Here is a 24623-nt window from a genome sequence, read left to right on the forward strand (position 1 = left end):
CACGTTTTAATGATTATTGTTGGAGTTTAATGTTTGTGATGTTCTATTTAAATGTATTTTACTTGCCAGTATTGAAACAAGTTGTTGGACAACACAAAATGTGGAACGATGTGATGTTTTGGTTTTCACAAATGATTTTCTACAATGCCCATATTCCATTGCTTATAAGGCAGACAAATGATTTAGAGGAAAATCCAAGCCCTACAATATTTGATGTCATCGATCCAACAAGAACAATATGCGCTGACCACAGTGAAGGAAATGAAGCTCTCTTTGGTGAAAATGCTGGTAAGCAATGTCACTTACTGCTATTATTTATCATCACATAGAAGATATCAATTTGTGGACTTCTTCCAGTTTAAATAATATTCTTACCATTAGAAATAATTTGTATACTTCTATAAGATGTTCTGTCCAGACAAATGATTATTTGCTTTTAACTGATGTTCCGTGCATTGTTTCAATTTACAATAATGTATACACACTAGAATATAGTGAGTCATTAACAGGAAGTTTGTTCATGACATCAAATAATGGGCCATACATGTCTCTTCAAAATTCTCTGACAGAAGTGTTTTCAAATTGTCAACTTAACTACAATTGTTGTTTGTTAATGATTGGAATTAATACTGTTGCAGTGATTAAGAATTCAGAACAAAGCTTTAAAATTTTTGATGCTTATTCTAGGGATTTGCATGGGATCCCCCACTCATTTGGGAAATGTACTTTGCTTACCACTGAAGGAATTGAAAACCTTGTATCATATTTGAACATTTCCTGCCTACAAATAGGGTTTGTTCGTTTTGAAATTAAAGGTGTCTTTGTCAGAGATATTGAACTTGATTTCCAAAATGTTCACGATAGTCCAAAAATTGAACATTTGCCTTTCAGAAATAAAAGAAACCAAACACAACATATGAAAAGGAAGCAAAAGTCTTTCACTGAAATGCCAGAAGAAAAAGAAAAACAATTGATTGCTAGACATGAATATGAGAAACAAAGAAGGATAAATGAAAGTGAGGAATCTAAGGAAAAGAGGCTGGCCCAGCAGCTTCTGAACAGGGAAAACAAACATGCAAATGAATCTTCTGAATAAAAAAAAAAAGAGGCTGGCAACCCAATCTCAGTATCAAAGACAAAAAAATTGCAAATGAATCAGCAGAATGTAGAGAGAAGAGACTGTTAAATCAATGTCAATATCAGAATGAAACTAGATGCATAATTGTGTTCACCCAGGCTTTCTGTTGGAAATAAACTTTGTTTTTTGTGCTTGCATTTGCCTAAGTTTTTATGCAATTATTGGTTTATCCTGTAACTTTTTTTGTGTGGTTTACACAAAGTGTAAACCACGCAATGTCATGGTCCAAGATACTTATTCCTCGCTGGATTTATCATGGTGAACAGAGCGCTTGTCATGTGGTTTACTATCGTCGAAGATGGGTTCTAGTCTATGCTCAGCTAAGTTACCTAAGCTTCAAAGCTTCAGAAAGCATCCATTTTGCAATGGTGGCTGTAACACACTGTCAAAGATCATTTTTTTTATCTAGTTTTTCATTCATCTTTTTTGCTTAGATTTCGGCTTGTCTTCTAAGTGCAGATTACAGCGTGGAGTTGTGCTCTCACCAGCCAACATTTCATGGTCTGGACCTTTAGTGCAGGTCACCCCACATTGAAACTTAGGAGTCATTATTGACTCTCTGTGTGGTCACATTTCATGAAAGTCATTTACCAGAACATTTTTTATCCTGAATATCTGTCTATACCACATGCTCAGTAAGAAAATTACTTAACCAGTCTTTTTAGTACATGCAAAGATAAAATTTTGGTTAAACTGCAGAATACCTTGACACCCATGGCATTACATGTCATTGAATATGAATAGAATAAACCATTTATAGCCAGTAGTGAAAATAGGACTTCTTTGTTGCCATTAGAAAATCAAGCACTGCTGTTGTCTGGAAATTCAATTTGACGGCCTCTTTAAATGAAATTATACTTTCATGTTTACATAGCTAAACCAATAAAAGTCACAAACATCTAACACCTGACCTGAAACTGTGGTTTGTTGTTGGTTTGTTTCCAAACTTTGGGGAGTAATCTATTGAAACTCAGTAAGAAAGTGGTTTTGCTTTTATTAAAATATGAATAGGAGCCTAGTGCTTTAATGTTAATTGAAATGTGATTAGTGTTATGTTTTCCAAGTTATGGCCAGAATTATTCAGACCTTAGCATTTCATGACTTCCTTCAAGCTTGGCAGTCTTCTATATTCTCTTCATAATGGTTCAGATAAGCATTGGTATCTATACTTGGTAGTAGGCCTTTATTTGGTAGACTACAACTCCTTTTCAGTTACTTGTTTGGTTTGTTGAGTTTATCACAATACTAATATACATGAAAAATTACACTTTTTTGATTGGCTGAAAATAGTTAGGTGCCTTTTTCATTTATCATAAGTGAAAAAGTAACAACTCATGTACAAAATAATATAAACTAGGCTCAGTGACAATAGATCACATTAGAAACCAATCAGATTTACACAAAGTAGGTTGTTCTGATTGATACATGCAGTAGCTGACAAAAATAAACAAAAGCTTGGATACTTTTATGTATATTGATAAACTCTAACAAATTGCATTCCTGAGTAAGAATTCAGCTGAAGGACAAATTTTGATGGCACACACTTCATTTAGTCAATACTGTCAAATTTATCTGCCATCAGTTTGTTGATTTCCTGTGAATGTGTATCTTTCATGTATACATTATGAATAATTAATAACATGATTTCTCATATGATAAGTAACTGTAAATTTTTCAGATACTTTAAGCTGCACACACACTATGAGCTCAACATTTGTTGTTTGTGAAAAATTTTTTTCTGCTTATTTAGATTACTAAAGTACACTTTAATTAACTTAGCTTAGACTATGTTGAGTTTTTATAAAGACAGTTCAATGGAACTGACATTTGTTACGTTTATAGTTAAAAGTTAGAGCTACTTGATGTGGATTAGATAACCATCAGGTATCCTTGGAGACCCAGGAGTACTTAACTCAACATATGATTTATTAAAATATTGCTTGTGTTCTGATCTTGTAATGCACCTATCTTTTTTCCCCTAGACTCTTCCATTTGCAACCTCATATCTACCTACCTGAACTAAATTTTTCTGTGTTCTTTATTGAAAATACAGTCCCACAAAACCTAAATACAATAATTATAGTAAACATTTTGCTCTCAATCAACTGAAAGTTGAACTTTATGCCCTAATGGACAAAAGAAATCAGCATTGTGTTACTTTACATGTATGTATTGTCCAAAATTAGTCATACATTCAAACCAAATCAAGCTCCCAATGGCTTCTAGTGTAGATTACATCATTTCTCGAATGTCCCTGCCCTTCTCCAAAGTTTTGTCCTTGTGTACTGGTACACAAAATGTCAAAAATATTCATATGAAATTCTTCCTTAGAGTTCATTTCACATCACTTGCCTTGGAAAAGACAATCAACCTACAAACTTCAGATGTCAGTTCCACTTGGTTACGTAAACATAATCATGACTGAATCTATCAGACCACTATGGGAGATTATGCTGATGTTTTTTCAGTTTCTTAAATCCTCGGGTTACATGTGCAACCTTTGTTGTCAAAATGAGACCTCCATAGCAAAGTTTGGCCAGTAACTCTCATTTTCAAAATGAACGTTTCGGGACTTTTGTATGCTAGTTATCTTGTGTTATTGATGAACAGGATCAATATTGAAAACTATCTAATGGTAATCAGATATTAGCTCTTCTAATAGAAACCCAATGAGACACCAGACACTAAAAGGCAACTCAATTTCGTAAGCCACACATGTACGCATTGCGGACCTATGATTGACAAATTCAGAATTACTTGTCGAACCTGTATTAAGCGGTCAAATTCTCGAAATTTTTCCTCTTATGTATTGTCACTTTCACCGCTTTTCAGCGGTGGTCTCTGTTAAGCGGTTGTGGTCATCCTTGACTGAGTCCCATCTGCCTGTTCGGGTTGTATAGAATGGTCACTTAGGGCGGAACCACTCGAATAAACCAACGAATTCTCTTTGAAGTAAAAATTTATTCCATGTTTTTCTCCCAAAATCAATGTCAGTATTTAGAGTTCGAATATCCTCAACGCGTTGCAGATTATCTTCCCTCTTAAGACTGTATCTAACAAATATTACGCAAGAAAATTACGCAAATCATCTACTGGTTAATTACTAAGAGGTCTGAGTGTTAGAATTCTGATTTATTGTTCTGTTTTTACGCTGCATCATCATTTTTTTGATGTTGTCCGATACATTTTTGAGCGATTTTTTAAATAAGCTCCACATTAAAATAAATAATAAATTAGTGTTAAATGTGGTTTTGTTCTCTTTTGTTGTTCACCTGTATTAAACGGTGATAACACTCAGTCATAACGCTCAGTCATGACGCACAGTAGGGAGTTTAAGATACGGTCACTACGGACTACGGACTACGGTCTACGGTAATACACGGCGAGGACCTGGTTCGAGATTTACTGCGCATGCTCGATAGCACGTGGGTTTCGCAGTCCGTCGTGTGGTTGCAGGCTACGGGGAGTAGTCGAGGAGATTCGCGTAGTGAGGACTACGTAAGTATTTTTTTGCCGATTTTTGACCAGTCTTGTTTTTTCTTAACGCTACTTTTATGTTGAACAGTCTTTAGGCAGAACTCATTGCTGAATTAAATGCTTCCATATCGGCTGTAAATACTGGAACCTCCCCTATTCGGTAAGGGACCATTAAATGAGGACGAAGAGGGTAAGCTGGGTCTCCATAGAGACATAGGACGTCCCCCCTTGGATGTAAGCTTCTCTTTCCAGCGTTTGCAGCAGGCCAGAGTCTTTAAGCATCCCTGCATCGTGGCGTGCACCCTCCACCGGACCATAAAGATTTGCTATCAAACCATTTGGCACTACTACGGATTGAAATTTTAGCGCATGAACACGCTTGTGCCCGTTGTATACAACGCGGTGTTTTTCTCCAGGGCGACATATGGGGCGAACCGTGCCGTCAATGAAACCAAAACAATTGGTAAGTGGACTTCCTTGTCTTGCTATAGCACAGGCGTATTCTTGAAGGCAAGCAGGGGTAAGAAATGGCTGATTCCAAGAGGTTAAACGAAACCCATGTTCATTAAAAACCCAATCAAGTACAGTGTTAGCGATCATGCACAGCTCTGGCACCGGACGTCCAAAAGTTGAAATTAAATCGAAATAGCGGCATGGGTATGCTAGTCGTTTTAGCAGTAAACAAAGTCCTTCTAAGCCACTGCAAACTGTTCCCTGTGGGCACTTGAAACTCGCCGGAATCCGCAATGCGTTCAATAACATCGGAATATCATCCTTGGCCACCCTGAAGTGAGCTTCGCACTCGCAAGAGTCGAACACATCCAAACAGAATGGATCAGAATTCCAGTACGGAAATGAAGGATTAACGGGTTGGTAATAATCGTAAAGAACAATAATCTCTTCATCATCCAGAAAACCATCCGCATAAGCGATTAAAAGGGCGTTTCTAGCATCTTCGAAGGACATTTTTTTTTCCAAGTGCCCCGTAGTCCGTAGTCGTTGTTACGATCTTAACGTCAAACAACACTCCAATTTTCGCGCCCTTTTTAGCGTAGTCGGCCCAGTCCACGCGTGGCTTGGATTCTCACGCCCAGACGTAGTCCGTAGTCCGTAGTGACCGTATCTTAAACTCCCTATTCATGACGCTCAGTCATGACGCTCAGTCATGACGCTCAGTCATGACGCTCAGTCATGACGCTCAGTCATGACGCTCAGTCATGACGCTCAGTCATGACGCTCAGTCATGACGCTCAGTCAAGACGCTCAGTCATGACCCTCAGTCGTGACACTCAGTCATGACACTCAGTCATAACACTCAGTCACGGGTTAAACACAGTTGCTCGATTGAACTGTCTTGGTGAATTTATGATAGAATGAAATGGTTAACCATAAGCTAAGAAGAAGAGACGAGTTCCTTGATGTCAATACCCTCTAGCCCTCTGGAGTGTACGCCGGGATTTTCGCAAGTTCTCACCGAGATTCGCACGGGACACCTGTTGGGATCTCTCTCGGGATGCCGGTCAGTAAATTTCTACCAGGGTGCCAGCGGGATATTGGCCGGGATCCCCGCCCGGATAAAAACGAGCAAACAAAATTGAATGAAATCTGGTTTCGCCGGTAGTTCCACGAATCCAATATTTCACTTCCGCTTGATTTTTTTTCCGAGAAAGATCAGAGGTCTTCATGATGTTGGAACTCGCTAACTGTACCAAGCTGTCAAACAAGGGAGGCTAAAATTGAAACACGCTCAGTTTTCATGGATTGATTCGAAAATGGCAGATAGTTCAGCGAAAAACATTTTGCGGGAGTAATTACAGTGCTGTCAATATTTTCATGAAAGCGCTTCAGAGCCGTGCAAGCCCGCTCTGAGCTCTTCTTATCTGAAAAGTCTTTCTTGTAGCCTGCAAGGCAAGAATCCAATTTTTTTGTTGCTGAAATTTTTTTAGTCCATGTTTGAATCAAGACTTGTATCGAAATATGAATGATTCGCACGTGTGAAAGAAATAGTTCCGATATTTGCCTTCGCCTAAACACTTGCGGGGTAAATGCTCACAACTGTCTGCCAACTACGTATTCTCTCTCGCCGCTGGTTCTTTGCTCCTCAATTCCAAACTCATACCTCCCTTCCCAAATCTTTCGCCTAATTACGGACCTTATTAATTCACAACATTTTTTTGTCTCGTGCAACATTTTACTTTTTTTACTTCATAGCTTTTTAAATGCTCTGTAATAACAGAGAATAATAATGATGATAATAATGATAATAATAACAACAATAAGAATGATAAAAACCCGCTTAAAACACCAAGGCAAACCGCAATATTTATTATTATTCTACTGTCTTTTTTTCTTCCTAGCTATTTACTTGGCTTTTAGCCCAACGTAAAGTGCTTGTTCTATTTTGGATATATTAATTTCCAATACTTGAAGAAAAAATCAAATACAAACGCACCAAAAAAATTAAGTAATATTTAGAATTCATTATCGTTCACAGAGAAATAGATTTACAAAAGAGCCATCTTCAGTTGCAAATGCTACAATTTGCCTTTCCATGCTTTCCAGATAACATAATTCTCATTTCCGAAGCCAGCAATAAAAATCTACATTTTTTAATCTTAATACGCACTTTGTGTGGTTCCTTTCTCACTCCTCCATCACAATCTACGCGCTTAATAGACTTAAAGCTTAGCCCAGAATTTAAGGCGGCACTATTAAGGGAGTAATATTTTGACTCAACAAAAGTTAAAAACCAAAAACAACGAAACAACGAAACAAACACAAAAAATGCAACAACAACACTCAAATACAGACTGAATCATACTGTAGTAACTAATGAGGGAACCCCCTGCATTTTGTGATCTTTACCCCAAACTATAGCAGATCTCCGACAAAGTGAACCAGATAGAGCGGAGTTTACATTTGAACGTCAACGTTGACGCATCCATGAGTCACAACAGACGCTGTGATATGGCGGCCTTGGCGGCGGGACTTGACAAGAGATGGGTTGCGTAAGAGAGTCACGGCCAGGAACCAGCGGTTGGCAGCCTTTTTAGACATGCGCGGCCGACGGGACTCCCGACTAAAGCCTAAAAGACAAGAGAGAGGAACGGCAATATAAGCTGCGTTTGAGAGGTTTGGACGAGATCTGGAGGGACTTCGTCAGTATTTCAAGTTAATAACCCTTCAAAAAATTAGTTCATGACAACAAAGGAATAATAGCAATAAAGAAAATAGGCCAAAAGAAAGAAATTTCTTTCGTGCTTTGAATAAGAAGGGAGACAAAATGTCTTTTTTTCGTTCACTATTTTTTTGGAATGGCAACGAAAAGTCCTTTAAAGCAAATATTACAAACCTTCAGAACATCCTACCTCGATGCCAAACCTACAATATACAGGTTCTGTCGGAGATCCGGCGGCAAAATAGATGCCTTAAAACACGGTACTTGAAAACTAATTTTAATGCTTAAGCACTTCAGACTCAAGGTGAAAAAAAGGTTACACATGTAGGGATGTTTCTTTTTCTCCTCATGAAAGACTTAAAACTGTTCTATATCACCCAGAATGCAATCATTTTCTAAAGGTCGGCTTGAAAAGTAACTGTCGGCGAGATACTTTTTAGTTGATCAAAAAACTGTGCAAAGGGGCAGGGAAGAAAGACTAGCTTTCACTATTCCCGTGTTACCACAGAATGAATATAAAAAGAATAGTAACCGACTGAACATAGCTCGCATCGTAAGTTTCTTCTCAATAATGCCCATTTTTTATCAAATCTGACTTGGGGAATGGGGTACGCTTTCTGTCAAATTTTCCACGATTTCACATTACTAACAACGCTTAAGAAAAGAAAATTATGTATTGCTTGCCCTCCGTGAAAAGATTATATCTAGTGTTCTGATTGGTTGCTAAGTACCGACTGCCAGTGCACAAACCGCGCTGTGTCTTGATCTTATTAGGGAAACAAAAGTGCCAATTGTCTCTGAGCCCCAGTTTCCCATTCGTCCGATGTCCGCCCATGCGTGCGTACGCTCATCTGTCCGTTTATCAATCAAGCAAATCAGAATCCTAGGAATGCATTATCCCAGCCGAGTCGTGATTCTGGAGACAGTTTACTTACGCTTTTGCAAGGGCTGGTAATATTTTTGTCTGTCAATAAGCAACTGACAGAACACCAGCATCACGGGATGTCTGTGGGCAACCAGCACAGTCACAAAACCAAGGTATGCGACAAAAGCTAGAAAGAAAATTAAGAAACTGTAAAGTGAAAGTCAAAGGTTGTCCAGCATCCCACAGGCTTTGCTTTAGTTAGCAAAATGCAAACTATATAAATCCTGTGCAATCCTCTCGACCAATCAGACATGAAGCTAATACGAATCTGTATAAAGCCACTACCGTTTCCTGCGTTCTGGGCGATTTATTTTGATCTTGCTCGACCTTCCTTGCGTCACTGAAGTCTTATCGACCTTAATTAATTGGTTAAAAGCTGTTTTAAGAAATAGTGAGCATCTTGGCAGCAGAATAGGTCTGTATGTTGTATATCTCCCTTCACAAAGCCTCTACTACTAATAAATTGCTTGTACTGGATGCCTGCTACGTACCTTTGTCCCAAGCCTGGAAACCCTGCATCAGTGATGAACGGTCAATACGAGAGATGAATATCACTCCTAAAAGTATGCCGTTTAGAATTCTCATGAAAGCAGAGAAAATTCCAAGAATTATGTTGTAGAAGAAGAAAAAGTACGACATGATAGAGAATAGCCGCCTGAAAGAGAGAGAAAGAGACCAAAAATAAAATGTACACGACACGGGCTGAGTATTTTAAGCTTAGTGACCCATTAGCAAGATGTGAATATAAGAGAATTACTAATTAACCTGGAAGAAACCAGTACATACAGACAGTGATAACAATGTAGATATATGCCAAATATCTTTTTATCAGAGACGTCTCTGTCAGCGAGTTTTTGCGTCGACGTTCAATTAAGCTACCGTAGGTTTGTATCGAACGTTCTCTCGGTAAGGCGTGAAATGATCACTAAACATGCAATAGCATATGAAATTTACCATCAACACAATGATAAAATTTGCTACGCCATTGGTCATTAGCAGCCCAATTTATAATGGTAAAAGAACTTAGCGGAGTCCAATTCGGTCTGTAATCATACGAGTGATCGAGAAAATTTGAGAAAGTAACTAGACATCGGTTGTACGTTTTTACTAAAAAAAAACTCTATCATGCCCTGTCCACTTACACAGGCATGACATGTTAACTGTCCCTTATCTTTCCTTTTACACTGTCCAATTACAAGCATGACGCGTACACTGTCCTATTGGTGCTCAAATCGGGCTGGTCATAACCGATCACGTTCGAGAATTTTGCTTTACTACTGAGTTTTGATCAGTGCACTAATGGGACAGTGTACAGTTCACGTTGTGCTTGTAACTGGCCATTTATCGCAACATGCCTGTGTGATTATACGCGTCATATGCATGCTGTTATAATTTTGTCAATCACTTGATTAATTACGAACCGAATTGGACTGCACTCTGTTAGGTCTAGTACTACTCATAAATGTCTACATGTATTTGTCATGAGTAGATCAGTTGTTCAGGGCGTGCTTATCACACAACAAGAAATTCAGCTCAGACTGATATACAACAATACCTGTTATCAATTGTGACAGTGATGTTCTGATAAGTCGAGTCACGGAAGACGAAATGTGTTAGAAACAACTGGAACAACATCAGAAAAATAGCTAAGGCCAAAGTTGGTCTGTAAAAACAACATTACATGAGTACTAGATTGCGTCTTTCGGAAAGCCAAGAGGTCTCACAATGTGAAACCGGCTCAGCCACGAGATTCTGACTGAGCAAATATGTTACTATATCTTGTTTTGATGCATAAGCAATGTTTAGAGTTGGATTGAACATGTAGTAGAGTATTTTTCAATGGAGTGTTGAAATTAATCAGTGATTGGTTTGGTTTTGCTCAACCTCGCCGTGTGATTGGTCCAGAAAGCTCGCGCCATCTTCTTAACCAATCAGATTCAAAACTTGAACGAATCATGATTTGGTCACTCGCGTTTTCCCGCCTTTTATTCAGTATGACCACAACGATCACAATGTTAAATAATAAAATTACAATTATAGGTAAGCTACAATATCGTAACGGTTTCCATGTATTGGTGTCGGAAAAAGGAATGGAAATATTATATTATTTTAAGTCATTTAATGCAAATTATAAAAAAGGGCAGGTTGATTACTTCTTACTCCTTCATGGTGGTGTTATCTTAAAGGCTGAGTTTGGTCACGTTCTTCTTGTGAGTTTGGTCACGTTCTCCTAGTGAGTTTAATCACGTTTTCCTCGTTGTGATCGTGAGGTTGACATGGAACTCGTGATAAGCCATGTTCTTAATTCAGTTGATTTGTTAGTCCAGGAAGAGTAAATCTCCCTGGTAATAGGTTGTGTTCGACACCTTCTTGTCCCCAGAGGTAATTTAAGGTGTAAACAGGTGATACCCCTCATGTTTCGCAACCAAAAGCAATTTGGGGGCAGCAATTGTGAGCGCCTTTCTTTTTTAACTCTTGTGACCAAGATGTTATATGTAACAATCTTTAAAGGTGATTTTCTCTTTAGATACCCTTTCAGGTATAAATAATACTCTGAACCAAGGTTATTTGTAATATTTATATTATCGATCTCGTTTCTGTTCTAGCCGATCTCAACCGTAAAGATATGAAAATTAAGGTAGAAATTGATTTTGGAACTGCGTAAACAACTCGAAGGTGCAAACTCAGTATGTGGGAACTGTAATACATAGTCAAGCGTGATTCGCTAGTTGAGATGGTACGATGACAACACAAGAAGATTGACGGCGTAGAAATATCACCCCAGTGTCACCTTTATAAGCGGAGACTCTAATTTTCCCTGTCAGATAGAAGCTAGTCCCCGTTGTATCAATTTGTGAAGAAAGAGAATAAAGAAGAATTAACCTATCAAACGACGAGTGTTAGAAAATTTACTTCTAACAAGCTGGTGGTTGGACTTCGGACTTATCAGTGGTCGTGGTAGAGGTTCTAACCAACAACAACCTCCTCGCTGCCCGCGCTCTTTACCACAAGTGCTTCTTTGAAACTTACAGTTCCAGTACGAACATTTGTTACGACGTCTTAGAAGGCAAGAGCCTCGACGTACGCGTGGCATATAGACGTTTTCATTTTGTTTACAATTAGAGGAAACTGAAAGAAAAACCAGGAGAAACCAGACTACCAAAAGAAAAGCCAAGAAAACAAAGCAAAACAGCAACAAAAAAGAACATTAAGGACCAGTGACATTCTAGGCCACTGAAGGAAACAACAGAAATGCCAGGATAGCGGGAAAGTCAAGACAAGACCAGTGACCTTTTGGGGAATTGCAGGACAAGCACTGACAACCAAGGATAACCGAAAGATCAAGCAAGGACAAGTCACAGTAAGAACCACCACATCATTTTGAATATGGTTACTTTTTACTATGCTCCTTGGACAATTTGAACATTTTTTATGTCTCTTTCCATATTCGAATCGCTGTGCTTTAATCGGTTCTCCTTTTAGCGGGGTAGGTTAGTACTGGTGTATGCAGAAATCTGTAAACATCGCTTCCATTTGTGACAATATTGACCTACTATCACTTGCGTTTTGATTACTTTCAACAAGCTCTTTCATACGCGCGAGGGATTCTGCTTCTTGAAAATCTTTTCTACTAATTTTCATATCTTTACGGTTGAGATCGGCTAGAACAGAAACGAGATCGATGATATAAAAATTACAAATAACTTTGGTTCAGAGTATTATTTATACCTGAAAGGGTATCTTAAGAGAAAATCACCTTTAAATTTTGTTACATAACAACATCTTGGTCACAATAGTTAAAGTAGAAAGGCGCTTTCAAGTACCGCCCCCAAATTACTTTTGGTTGCGAAACATGAGGGGTATCACCTGTTTACACCTTAAATTACCTCTGGGGACAAGAAGGTGTCGAACACAACCTATTACCAGGGAGATTTACTCTTCCTGGACTAACAAATCAACTGAATTAAGAACATGGCTTATCACGAGTTCCATGTCAACCTCACGATCACAACGAGGAAAACGTGATTAAACTCACTAGGAGAACGTGACCAAACTCACAAGAAGAACGTGACCAAACTCAGCCTTTAAGATTAGACCACCATGAAGGAGTAAGAAGTAATCAACCCACCCTTTTTTATAATTTGCTTTAAACAACTTAAAATAATATAATATTTCCATTCCTTTTTCCGACACCAATACAAAGAAACCCTTACGATATTGTAGATTAACTTTAATTGTATTTTTATCATTTAACAAATTAGCTTGTTAGAAGTAAATTTTCTAACACTCGTCGTTTGATGCATTCATATGACTCTCATTCTTAAGATTCAAATCGATACAACAAATACATCGGTAAAACTTACAACAAAGCAATTCCGGTTTCTCTTAAATAATTCCATGATTCTGGGGTGAGCAGTTCTTCCGGATATTCGATAACGATTGCTAAAGCAGCAGCCACAGTTGACAGAAAAGTTGTCAGGATCCCAAAACCTAGAGAAGAAATGAAGATAAAATATCAAAGAGCTTAATGGTAAGATCACATTTGCACCAAGACCACTGCGTAATTACGAGCCCATCTGATAGTATCAACAATGACTTAAAATTTGCAGGTTTATGAAAAACTGTTACTTCCCTCCAGTGACCGCGTTGCTTCTCAGCTATGATTAGATCACAAACAATCTGAATTTCTTCAAATTCAAGTTTTGGCAACAACACAAAGGTTTCGTTTCATGAATCTAACATAAACATCTATTCAAACGCGACAACTCTGTAGGAGAATAAAAGTCACTGGGAAAAAAAAAACGTTAAATAAACCGCTTAAAGAACCAAACTTTATTCTCAGAATTTCAAATCCCTATTATTGCGTATTTCTTTGGTACATTTGTATCATGTTCAAACAAGGTCAATGTCATTATCTAAGAAATTGCGCTCCTACCCCTCCCCTAACCCAAAATTAACCCTGACTTGTTATCAGTTGACTGTTGTTGGGTTAGGGGAGGGGTAGGTGGCAATTGTTCAGATACTGATATCGATCAATCAAACAAACAAAGGGACAAACAGAAGGTTTGCATTTAAGATACTGTGTCAGATCAAATTCATTTTCTTTTACCAATCAATGTGTATGCTATCTGATATCCAGAAAATCGGAGACTCTCCCCCTAGCAAGAATAAATAGAAAAAAAAACAATGACACGCTTACGCACAAGATATTGGAGATAACTATTTGTAGATGGATTGGTTCGTAAACGAATTCTTTGTCGTTAAGAACTTGTTCATTACGGAAGTCTTAAGGTTCAGCTGTGGACTCACACATTTTTCCGGGTCTGGAGTTCTTGAAAATCTTCTGTTTCCCATCATCATCATTATATTTCTGTCGTTTTCTTGTGGTTCACTATTACTACTACACTATTATTGTCATCATCATCATTATTATTATTATCAGTAATAGAAGTAGTAGTATCTTAAATATTAATACTGTCATTGTCATTATCGTCAATATCTTCATGCCGCAATGATTCGATTTAGCGCCCGGACACTTACTTACTTTTGGTACTTCAAGGAAGAGCGCTTATTCGGAACAGGGTGCTTGTTAGGGATAGAGCCCAGTTTCTTCTCTTTTTTTGTTTCTTTTGTTTCGAGAAACGGGAAAATGTAGGGAGCATGGCTTTGATGTTTATTTGAAAGCTTCAAGACTAGAAAATGGATTTGTTGTTCCAGGATCCATCCTGACTACAACGACTAGCCAAGCAGTTTAAGAAAGTCACGACGGTAACGGGAACGACACGAAACAAAACGTTTAATGAGTAGAACAACGGCTGTGTACGTGGGTAAAAAATCTTTGTAAATTTCTTTGCGTAAATCTGCAAAACAACAACATGAAATGACCCACCTTTCCGTTGTCTGGATAACGTGAACGGCGACAGTTTTTTTTTTAAACTCCCATTTCTAATTTGAAACTGTGTTCCGTATTCAGTTTCGAGATATTTTGACAGCGAGATTCGTAGGTAAAATACAAGTTAATTTTTTTAACCAACGTTGTTCATAGCATCGCCGTCGTCGTTTCTTAAACTTCCTATCATCCGTCACTTAACCACAGTACGTACCACTGAAGCTGCAGGAGTCGAGAGTAGGTCCTTTGAAAATGTTGCTTGCCCTTGATAAAACTGAAGCACGTGTTCTCTGAAATAAATTTTTAAAACATTGGACGTGAGCGCATGGGTCCAGAAATCGTTTACAAAAACAACAACTCCAATTTGCAAGGGTGCATAATTGCCACGGAATACTTTATTTTAATAAACAGTATAGAATACAGTTATAAAATAATGAAAAACAGCAACAATTATATATGTGTGTATATATATATATATATATATATATATATATATATATATTTCATCACTTTCCCTTGACACTGAATTTGTTACGTCCTACATGTATAAATTTGCTTCCCGTGAATGGAGGCAGCCTTAAAAGTCTTCCTTAATAAAAAAAAAAATCAGCACACGATGATTGACTCAGGCGAAGCTTCAGCGTTTCCAAATTAAGATGAAAACTCACCGATGGCATTTCATGAAGTGGAGCAACACTGAAAGAGAAATGAAAGCAGACAAGACAAGTCCTGCTTCTAACCCATCTGCAAAGAAAATAAATAAAAAAAAGAATTATAATAAAAATTAACCATCTAACCAACTCTTTTTACTCACATGTCGTTCGAAATAGTTTTTCCGGTTTGATTGCTGGTCTGTTTCAAATAGATTTGGGTCGGGTCAAAAATAGGGAGGAGGTTTGGGTCGGGAAGAAAATAGGAGGGAGGTTTGGGTTGGGTAGAAAACAGGAGGGAGGCTTGGGTCGGGTAGAAAACAGGAAGGAGGTTTGGGTCGGATAGAAATCAGGAGGGAGGTTTGGGTCAGATCGCGTTCTCTACTTTCGACCCGACCCATAAATTATGTTATTCGCTTCATCGATATTATCGCGCTTTTAACTTTACTACCACGCATGGTTTTCTAACTAAACACCTGGAACAAGTTTTTTTTCTAGCTTACAGAAAGAAAAACTTACTATAGAGGACGTCTTTAAAATCAGCCGAGCTGGTGTCACCAATATTTATGTATGCTTCAATATATGCTCCTCTTAATTCTTCCATTAAGGAAAACACTGCCATGAAGACCTAAGTAGAAAGTAAAACATTGGAAGAGAGTGCCAGCATGTAATTCCTCTATGTACTAATGCTGTTGTTTTACCATTGCAATTCTCCCGCTTTTAACTTACAGCTAATTTGATATTTGACTTCAGACATAGATTTGCTCTTTGAAGCATTCAAAAACTCCTCCACTATATTTGTGAGATCCATTCTTATAACATCCGATCTTCTGCATGTGACAACTTTAATAAACAAATCTCTTGACTGTAGACTGGAAACTTTAATCTGTATCGAAAGTAATGCGTAAAATGCATCTATGTATATACGTATGTATGTATTTATGAAGAAAGAAATCAAAAACAAAAATAGTAATGAGTATGATAAATGACCGAGGCGACGGTGACGAAAATGGTGACGTAAACGATGACGATAACGATGACCATGGAGACAGCGTGATTCACTTCGTCAGCAAGTCGCATAGTCAGTCAGTCATTCTGCCATCAAAGTATTACCAAAAGTGAAAGCAAATGTAGAATACTTAAATCAATAAAAATTATCCAACTCACCTGAAAGATCGTTAAAGCGCTAACCAACGTTGCTGAAATGAATTGTGTCGAAAATTTGAAATCTAAATCCAAGAAATAAAAGTGAAATTCAGATAAAGTTAAAACAAATTTTAACAAAAAACGACTGGGTGTCATTTAAATCATCTCCTTATTCAAATGCTTCCTGCTCGTGGCTCAAAGACATGGCGCGAACAAAATATAATTTATTTACCTTTCCTTGGTTTGTAGAAACAACGAAGCAGACATGAAAACCAGTTTAATCCAACCTTATTCCCCCTGTTTGAGGCAAAACAAAAGGGAATTATACCATCGATCCTGAATAACTAGAGAATCATTGTAATCTGTCTGAGCTTATGCAAAAACGAAAGAAATATATCACTTGATTCCTTCATCACAAATGTATGCATCAATCCCACGTCTATGTTATCGCTGGTGATCAATGGCGCCCCTTTTCTTTACGTACACGTTCTTTTTAACAAAGCATGACAGCCTTACACGTAGGCCAAAGGAATCAAGACTGATTGGAGCGCTTTCCAAACCAATCACAAAGAGTAATGAGTGAATTAAGAGATTCAAGTATAAATCTTAAAGTGTTTGGTCAACAATCCTGCAGTCTGATTGGCTTTACTAATCCTTCATTATTTAACAATAAGAGCGGAACATTTCTATTTGAGCAACAGATCGAACTTTTTATCGGTTTACCGGCATAGTAACCTACTTAAGTTGTTGGGAGAACACGACAAAAGTTTGTAGATCACTCGCCTCAGGCTCTTTATTAACAAATTTTTCTCGCTTTCTTTTAACATTCCAAGTGGGTTTTCACGCTGGTAAACCGATAAAAATTGCAGTCTATTGCTTTTACAATATAACTTAAAACAAAGCAGATGGCTTAACCAGTGCAATAAATGGTAGCATTTTTACCAATCAAGGCGCTCGTAGTATCTAAGTTATATCAAAAAGAGTATTAGTTATGAGTGCGATGTCAGAATCAATCATAGCGCAGATAAAATCCCAAGCGACAAATCGTATCGGTCTAGAATAAACCTTTGCCCTCATAAGCTGTCAAGCGGTAGAGAATATCTCAGGCGAATAATCTTACCGTGGAAAAAAACCCATTTTACAACACTTTGTCTGAATAAAATTTACATGCTAGATTGTCAATTTCAACTCCTTACGAAATTGATCCTGGGTTCAGAAGTTCCGTCATGTGAGCGATTTCAATTTCACCCGCCAAACGCTTATTGCGGATTTCCTCGCCACCCTGGAAAAGAAAAGTTTTAATTTGTCAGCAGCAAAAGATTTCAAACAAACTTTAACAACAGTCACCCTTATCTGGGCATGGTTTCAGACAAACTATAAAGTCCAAAGAGGGAGCAAACAGCAACTCCACCCCAATCCCCATCCTCGGAAAGGTTTTCATAGCCAGCGTACAAAACTGTGAGACGATTATCACGAAAATCGCGACTTATCGACGAAACATCGTGCTATATGAACACTTGTCTTTTAAATGTCGAAAGTAACCATTATTGCTTCGTTTATGCTTTACTTCGCACTGTGATTGGTCCAGAAAACTCGCACCACTCTCTTCACCAATCAGATTCAAAACTAAATCGACTTGGTAACCCACGTTTTCCCGCGTTTCGGGAAGTTTGGTTTCATGTGGCTCTGAAAGGTAGAAGCTGTGGTTGAGACAATCGCGATATAGTATTGCACTGTTCAAACAGGTTTCGCTGTGGGCGATATATCGTTTCAACTCAGCGATGTACATCTATCGCTGCAGGTTAGGGATATATCACTACGTACCTTGTTTCCTTTTGCAGATCTCTAAGAACGTTTCAATTTTCTTTCGCCTATTTTGCGATAGAGGTTGCTTCTTATGTTATCCTTTAAGGCGGAAATTGGCGCACGGCCGGCCATAATTGATACCCTCGCGCATGTCCGATGTTAAACTGGTATGTCGTGTGCCTCACAAGTGACTTACCCAGCTCTCAGATGGGAAACACTTCTTTCTCACTTCACGATAGAGCAGGAGACCGAACTTCATCCAAATGAATGAAAGGCAAAGGTTGATTGGAACTAACCCCAGATATTCCAGGTAAAATAACTCCTTCTGGTACTCTTCCTTAGTGGAAAAAAAAGTAATTCAAAAAAGGAATGAATAAATACATAGAATAAAAGAAAAAAAATATATATATATTAATAAACAACTAAATGTGGGCTTGTCCTCATTCATCACCTGGGGGAGAGGGGTGGGGTAGGAGGATTTTGGTTCTTTCATGATAAATTGACCTGATCACCCCTATAAGACTGTAATATCCTTATGACCCCCTCTTCCCACCCACCCAACCCCCCCCCCCCCCACTACCACACTCTGCACAAACACACACACTCATTGGCTGCTATTGACAGTCAACTTTCTATACTCTCCACTTTATACCCTATGCAACCCCCCCTCCAACCCTATTATACTTGATGCACCCCCCTCCACCCCTTTATACTCTTGTAGAAATACATGCGGGTAAAACCACTTGGCTGCACCTTGCAGATTCACTTTAGTTTTGAACATTGTTGGCATTATTTCTGTGATCAATAAGGTTATAGACTGAGGGAGAATCATGTTTGAATTGTTAAATGTCACCTTGAGAAAAATCAAAACAAAAACAAAAAAGGCCAAGTATCAAAAACATACAATTTCCCTTGAATACTCCCTATCCTTACCTTCAAGTATATTACACACTGAAACTCCATCCCTAGTTTGAAGGCGAATCTAAGAAATTAATTATGCTGGTTTGCTTTCATTGGCCATTAGTTTACATCTATCCCTTTGATGAGATCTCATCAGTAATTCTTGTTATGGTCTGCCATACAGCTCTTGTGATGTTAGTTTGGAGAATTTTGTATTGAATCAACTTATAATCCCCTAAATGATATTTTTCTTTATTCTTGTCACTTGTCTGGTTGATATTGTATTGATATTATAAGGAGAAATTCTGTCTTGGTCACTCATGGGAGTTAAAGGGTTAACATCAATACCCATATTCTCCAGACTCTTCACTGTAAATTTCCTCTGGTACTGATGAGGAGAATTCATGTAGTAATCAGAGCCTATTGGGTTGGCGATCTTTTTTTATTCTCATGTTTTTTAATGAATAATTCAGAAATATTACTAAAAGGATTAATTAAGCTGACAGAACCAAATCATTAATTTTTTTCCACATATGTAAGCCATGATGTGTTCCTTACTTACCACTACATGTGTCCAAAAGATGGTCCAAAATTAACACAAACATCACTTATTTCAAAGCCAAGAGTTGTATTCGACATTAGAGTAATATTTGAATTACTAGTAATTATCAGTAATTGTAGAGTTCCGTGAAATGTATTTGTTAATCGAAAAAACAATTCATGGTTTTTATAAATTGGTATTCATAAACAAATTAATAGTTAGCTCACCTGATTGTAACATAAAGAAATCCCAGCAAAGACCCAACCAATCTGTTGTCAGTTGTCAGACAGGCAAAAATTGGATAGAACAGGATTCCGTATACAAGAACAGTGACAATATCCTGAAAAACTAATTAAAACAGAGGAATTTTCTTTTTTTCTGCTTGCTCATGTTGAATATTGGACTGCTGTGCAGGTAAAGGAGATAAGTTTTCAAAGAAACTGTAGGGCTGCGTCAGTGTGAGAGTATAACAGGGTTTTTTAGTACTATTAACTGTGTTGATAATGTAAATAGGCTACCATAAAGAGTTTAAAAGCTGACATTAGCATTAGCCCTTCGTCACAACAGTTGGAGGAATTGTGGGTGGTGTGTGTATTTTTATGCAGAAAATGGTGCTACGCTATGGTGACGAGAAAACAAGAATAAATTAGCTGAATGAAAAGCATTTGTTGATACCATGGAGATTAAAAGTGCTAATTTTAAAGATAAATTTTTGTCGTGAAGTTTTGCGGCCCTATGAACTTCCTAGAAGAAGGGAAAGGGGTTTAGGAGATTAAGTTGTCTAGCAACCAGTTTGGATGTGTCCTTGTCATTTCTTTCTACATTGCAAAGGTTTTCTTGCTGTGCAGGTAGTTGAGGGTTCAAGCCCCAGACTGCAACAACACTCATGTCTTAAAATAACAGGAGAACATGCTGCCTTTGCTATGGTTAGACATTCTAGTCTTTTCGGCTAAGGATCATAAACCGTAGGCCCTGTACTCTCCTACATCTCTCAGTACTGGTTATAAGCATTGGACGCTGACCCTTTAACTCCCAGAAATGATTACCAGGTAACTTCTCCCCATAATATCCATACATTATCCAGCAAACAGGTGATAAGAGTACTCAAACTTATCAGGTAGAGGATGTTTCCTTGATCTGACAGAAAAGTTCTCATAACTGACGGATATGCAAATGTGCAGCAGCTATTGAGGGAGAAATTCATTGATAATCAGATCTTATGAGTTAAAGAGTAACAAATGTGGCTCCTGGTGTGGTCATTTGGCCTTGTTATCATTCATAGAGGCCTGCGTTTAAACCTGCTTTAAAGCTGAACTGAGCCAGCCTGTCTAGATATTCCAAATAAATAAATAACTTAATATCAAGTTCACGCCCACATCACAAATGGAGGCTAAGTGCCCAAGGTGCTAGAACACCTGACTGGCCTACCCAACCCACAATCCAGCCACAAACCTCTTGTGCCAAGCCCCCTCTGAGCACCCATTACACTAGAGTGAAATGGCTCAAAGGAGGAAAACATAAATAAATGAATGAACAAATAAAACAAATATTAAATAGAAATAAACCCTGCACAAGAAACCTTTCAGTTAGGGTTGGGGGGGGGGGGAGGGAAATGTCAAGGACTGCTATTCACAAAGACAACAATGCAATGGTACAGAACAGCAAACACAACACAGGCACAATGGCAGAAGAACGCATGCACTGATAAGGCATACTGCTGGAGGAGGATGGCCCCTGGATCCCAACAACCATAGCACTGCTGCAAACTCTGCAGAATACAACAAACACTGCACCAATGCTAACAGCTGGCTAAGACCCAAACCAAACCCCTGAAAACACAACTGACCATACATGTATATGCTCCTAGTCATTTAAACTACATTGAATTCCATATAACTACATTACAATTTGTTCATAAACTAATTCTGCCCCACAGCAACTGGGTTATCTTATAACTACTGTAATCACTCAACTGATTTAAACAGTGAGAAAAAATAAATAAACGAACAACCAAAAACAAAAACATTTAATTTATTCCAAATCAGGTTGCCATGGCATGATCACTTACCCTGCACCCATCCAGCTGGGTCAGCCATCTGAAAAATTCCATCTTTTGGACGTAAAAATATATCCAGGCATGTACTAGAGGTGGCTCCAAATATAACAGCAATGGTGAATTTGTTGCTAAAACCACCTAAAAAATCAAATGGTCTGGAAGGAAACCAGACAAACATTGGTAAAACAGTGACACTCAAATAGCTCATTTAAAATACACTCCCAGTAAACCCATTCAATGAGCGAATGTCTCATATTATGGCACTGTGTCTATATTCAGACTGAAATGGCACAATTTCCTGATAGATGGGGGGGGGGGGGGTGCTTAGGTAAATTTTTGCTGGGTATGTGTGACTGGCCTTTAAGAACACCTGCCCCTTTATAGTCTATTCTGTGGTCAGTTATACACCCCATCTGCTAAGTGAGTCACTTTAAGGGAAATGTAATTTTTGTGATCCCAACTTTATCAATTTCTGTTAGACCCCAGTTACTACAAAGTAGGTCATGATCCTAGATTGAAATAACACATTTGTTAGCTTAAATTTAGAACACTGCTTTTTACTTACAGTGCATTAACATTCTGGTACATTTGAATCTTACCTGAACCTTCCCATCTGTAAATCCCTACTTGAATGTGCCAGAATTTTCCAAATCATGAAAATGTGCTAATCCACATTTTAGTTACTCTATTGAAAATGAAACCCCATTATAGCTTAAATCCAACCCCATTGTAGCTTAAATCCAGGCATGAAAATGCAACCCAAACCAGCAGCACATCCCCTTGCTTGTTACTAGCCCCTCCTCCTTACCCCCCCCCCCCCCCTCTCTCCAAGCACACAAGCACAACAGGTAGCAACTTTTTCAAAAAACTACATGCAGCTGGGTGTCACTTAGACTTAGGTACAACTACTTATAAGTACACAATGATCAGACTATATGTTTTTAACCTTCAATATATGCCTTGAGCTTTTTCCTCTATCAAATCGAACATTTAAATTTTAATCAATTCTGTACTCACATCAGCAAACCATGATAACAATTGCAGTTTTGAGGTTCAAATTTGACTCTTCGCTTGACAAAGGCCAGTATAAAAATGATGAAAAGCTTAAAAATAGAATAATAATAATAATAATTATCAATTGAAAATAAAATACAGTTTATATGGATATATAATGTAAATGAAACACTTTAATTTATGCCCAACCCAACAAAATTCTTTGCTATGATCTACAGGTAATAACACTTTGCATTAACCCTTTCACTCCCATATGCAATCAAGACATACTCTCTCCTTGCAATGTTACCAAGCAAGCAGGTAATAAGAAAAATGAGAAAAAAAATATATGTATATATATGCCAGTAGAGGTGATAATTAGTTGATCATCAGAAATATGGAAAAGAAATTCTGTCACATTACCTCGCTGTGTATGAAGCTTCATTGGCTGCCCATTTGCATTAGGAATAATTTGAAAATTGTGCTTTTCACAAAGAGGGCTATATGTCACTGTGGTACATAACTGATCTTACCTCTATTAAATATGAAACAAGTTATTATTTGCGATTGACCAATGAAATTCACCTAAATTATCCATTACACAAGTCTTGCTAAACTTAGTGATCACCCCTTTAATGTCACTGCCCTAAAAGTTTGGAACTCACTTATGATATGTATGTATATATTGAAGAAGCAAGTACTGTTGACAATTTTAATTGTTTGCTTAAGAGCCATTATGTGCACTCATGCAGACATAAGAGTTGAGAGGCTGAGATGTTGACCTCTGTTTTCATAATTAGGTATTAGTAAGAAATTGAGGAAGATGAACTTTAACAGTCAATCTCAACGTTCACGTGCTCTAGCAGTTTTATATGGCTGAAACAGAATGGAGAAACTTATTGGAATTGGGGCACTTGTTGAAACAGGGAGGCTTATTGGAATAGGGGCTCTTATTGGAAAAGGGGCACTTATTGGAGTAGGGGCACTTACTGGAATAGGGGCACTTATTGGAATAGGGATCTTATTGAAATAGGGGCGCTTATTGGAATAGGGGTCCTTATTGAAATAGGAGCACTTATTGGAATGGGGGCGCTTATTGGAATAGGGGCACTTATTGGAATAGGGCACTTATTGGAATAGGGGTGCCTACTGGAATAGAAGCACTTATTGGAACGATAATGCTTATTTAATAGGGGCACTTATTAGAAATAGGGGAGCTTCCAGGGGGAGTGTTTATTTGAAGGGGGGTGCTAATTGGAGGGAGGGCGCTAAATCAATTCATTACCGTATGTAAGCATTTGTTGTCATTATTTGATGAAAGTTACTCCAGTATTTCACTTACAGCTGGAACAAGGCAGCCAAGATCAAACCAAATCTCGTTGATAACTGTGGGGCACCTAAATTGAAATTTTGTGAGATTGAAAATCCGTCAACATGTCTCAAAAAAACAAAATTATAAAGACATCTTTAAATTTAAATAAATTTGTTTCATTTTTAAGATTCAATAAGAAGAGACAGGTGTTGCAGAACATCAAAATTTCATGAAGGAATGGAAAATCAAAAAGTTAATACACGATAATGCAGACTAAGGCAGGAATAAGCTGCCTAGCACGGACAATCCCCATTCCCTCACTTTCAGTCCCAAATACAAGTGTAAAGCGAGAAAGACAAGAGCACTTTATATCTAGAAAAATTAAAAAATAAAAATAAAAAAAATAAAAAATTCCATACACAATTTCAGAAGAAATAACGGAGTCCTACTGTAATTTAAGACGCAGAACAGAACGAAAAGGAAGGTCTGTAAAACCATACACACAAAAAAAATGCGATCAAAACCAAAAACCGCATGCAAAACCGTCAAAACTGATAAATGTTCACATTCCAGTTCTCAAAACCCTAAACGATCCGACACAGGTTTCGCGG

General features: G+C 37.9%; 3 protein-coding genes across 4 annotated transcripts in view; 1 reads left to right on the forward strand and 2 right to left on the reverse strand.

The window, feature by feature from the left end:
* The window catches only part of LOC131773390 (uncharacterized), a 3827-nt gene extending 802 nt beyond the window's left edge, over positions 1–3025 (forward strand). The window contains exons 2-3 of one of the 2 annotated variants that reach the window (XR_010719104.1): positions 70–288; positions 892–1341. Coding sequence is in view for 1 of the 2 variants with exons in the window: in XM_066174218.1 (XP_066030315.1) it covers positions 70–288; positions 1573–1673 (320 nt within the window). In the remaining variant the exon portion in view is untranslated. Of the gene's footprint in view, positions 1–69; positions 289–891; positions 1342–1572 lie in introns of those variants that run through there. The other variant, XM_066174218.1, reaches the window with a different exon arrangement.
* Positions 3026–4740: 1715 nt separating this feature from the next.
* Positions 4741–5594, reverse strand: LOC136284269 (uncharacterized). Its single transcript, XM_066174215.1, has one exon. It carries the CDS (start codon positions 5579–5581, stop codon positions 4787–4789), a length of 795 nt encoding a protein of 264 aa, XP_066030312.1. The 5' UTR covers positions 5582–5594; the 3' UTR covers positions 4741–4786.
* A 1203-nt stretch (positions 5595–6797) lies between these two features.
* On the reverse strand, positions 6798–24008 carry LOC131795832 (stimulated by retinoic acid gene 6 protein-like). Its single transcript, XM_066174003.1, has 18 exons — positions 23986–24008; positions 22725–22892; positions 21720–21862; positions 19879–19999; positions 19144–19192; positions 18407–18547; positions 17601–17686; positions 16637–16701; positions 16426–16487; positions 15778–15886; positions 15277–15352; positions 14823–14898; positions 13829–13877; positions 13083–13209; positions 10274–10381; positions 9210–9373; positions 8729–8845; positions 6798–7701 (listed from the first exon to the last, which is right to left on the reverse strand). Exons 1-18 carry the CDS (start codon positions 24006–24008, stop codon positions 7529–7531), a joined length of 1857 nt encoding a protein of 618 aa, XP_066030100.1. The 3' UTR covers positions 6798–7528.
* Between the last annotated feature and the right edge of the window lie 615 nt (positions 24009–24623).

Source organism: Pocillopora verrucosa, chromosome 11 (assembly GCF_036669915.1).
Source record: "Pocillopora verrucosa isolate sample1 chromosome 11, ASM3666991v2, whole genome shotgun sequence".
Classification (NCBI taxonomy): Eukaryota; Metazoa; Cnidaria; class Anthozoa; order Scleractinia; family Pocilloporidae; genus Pocillopora; species Pocillopora verrucosa.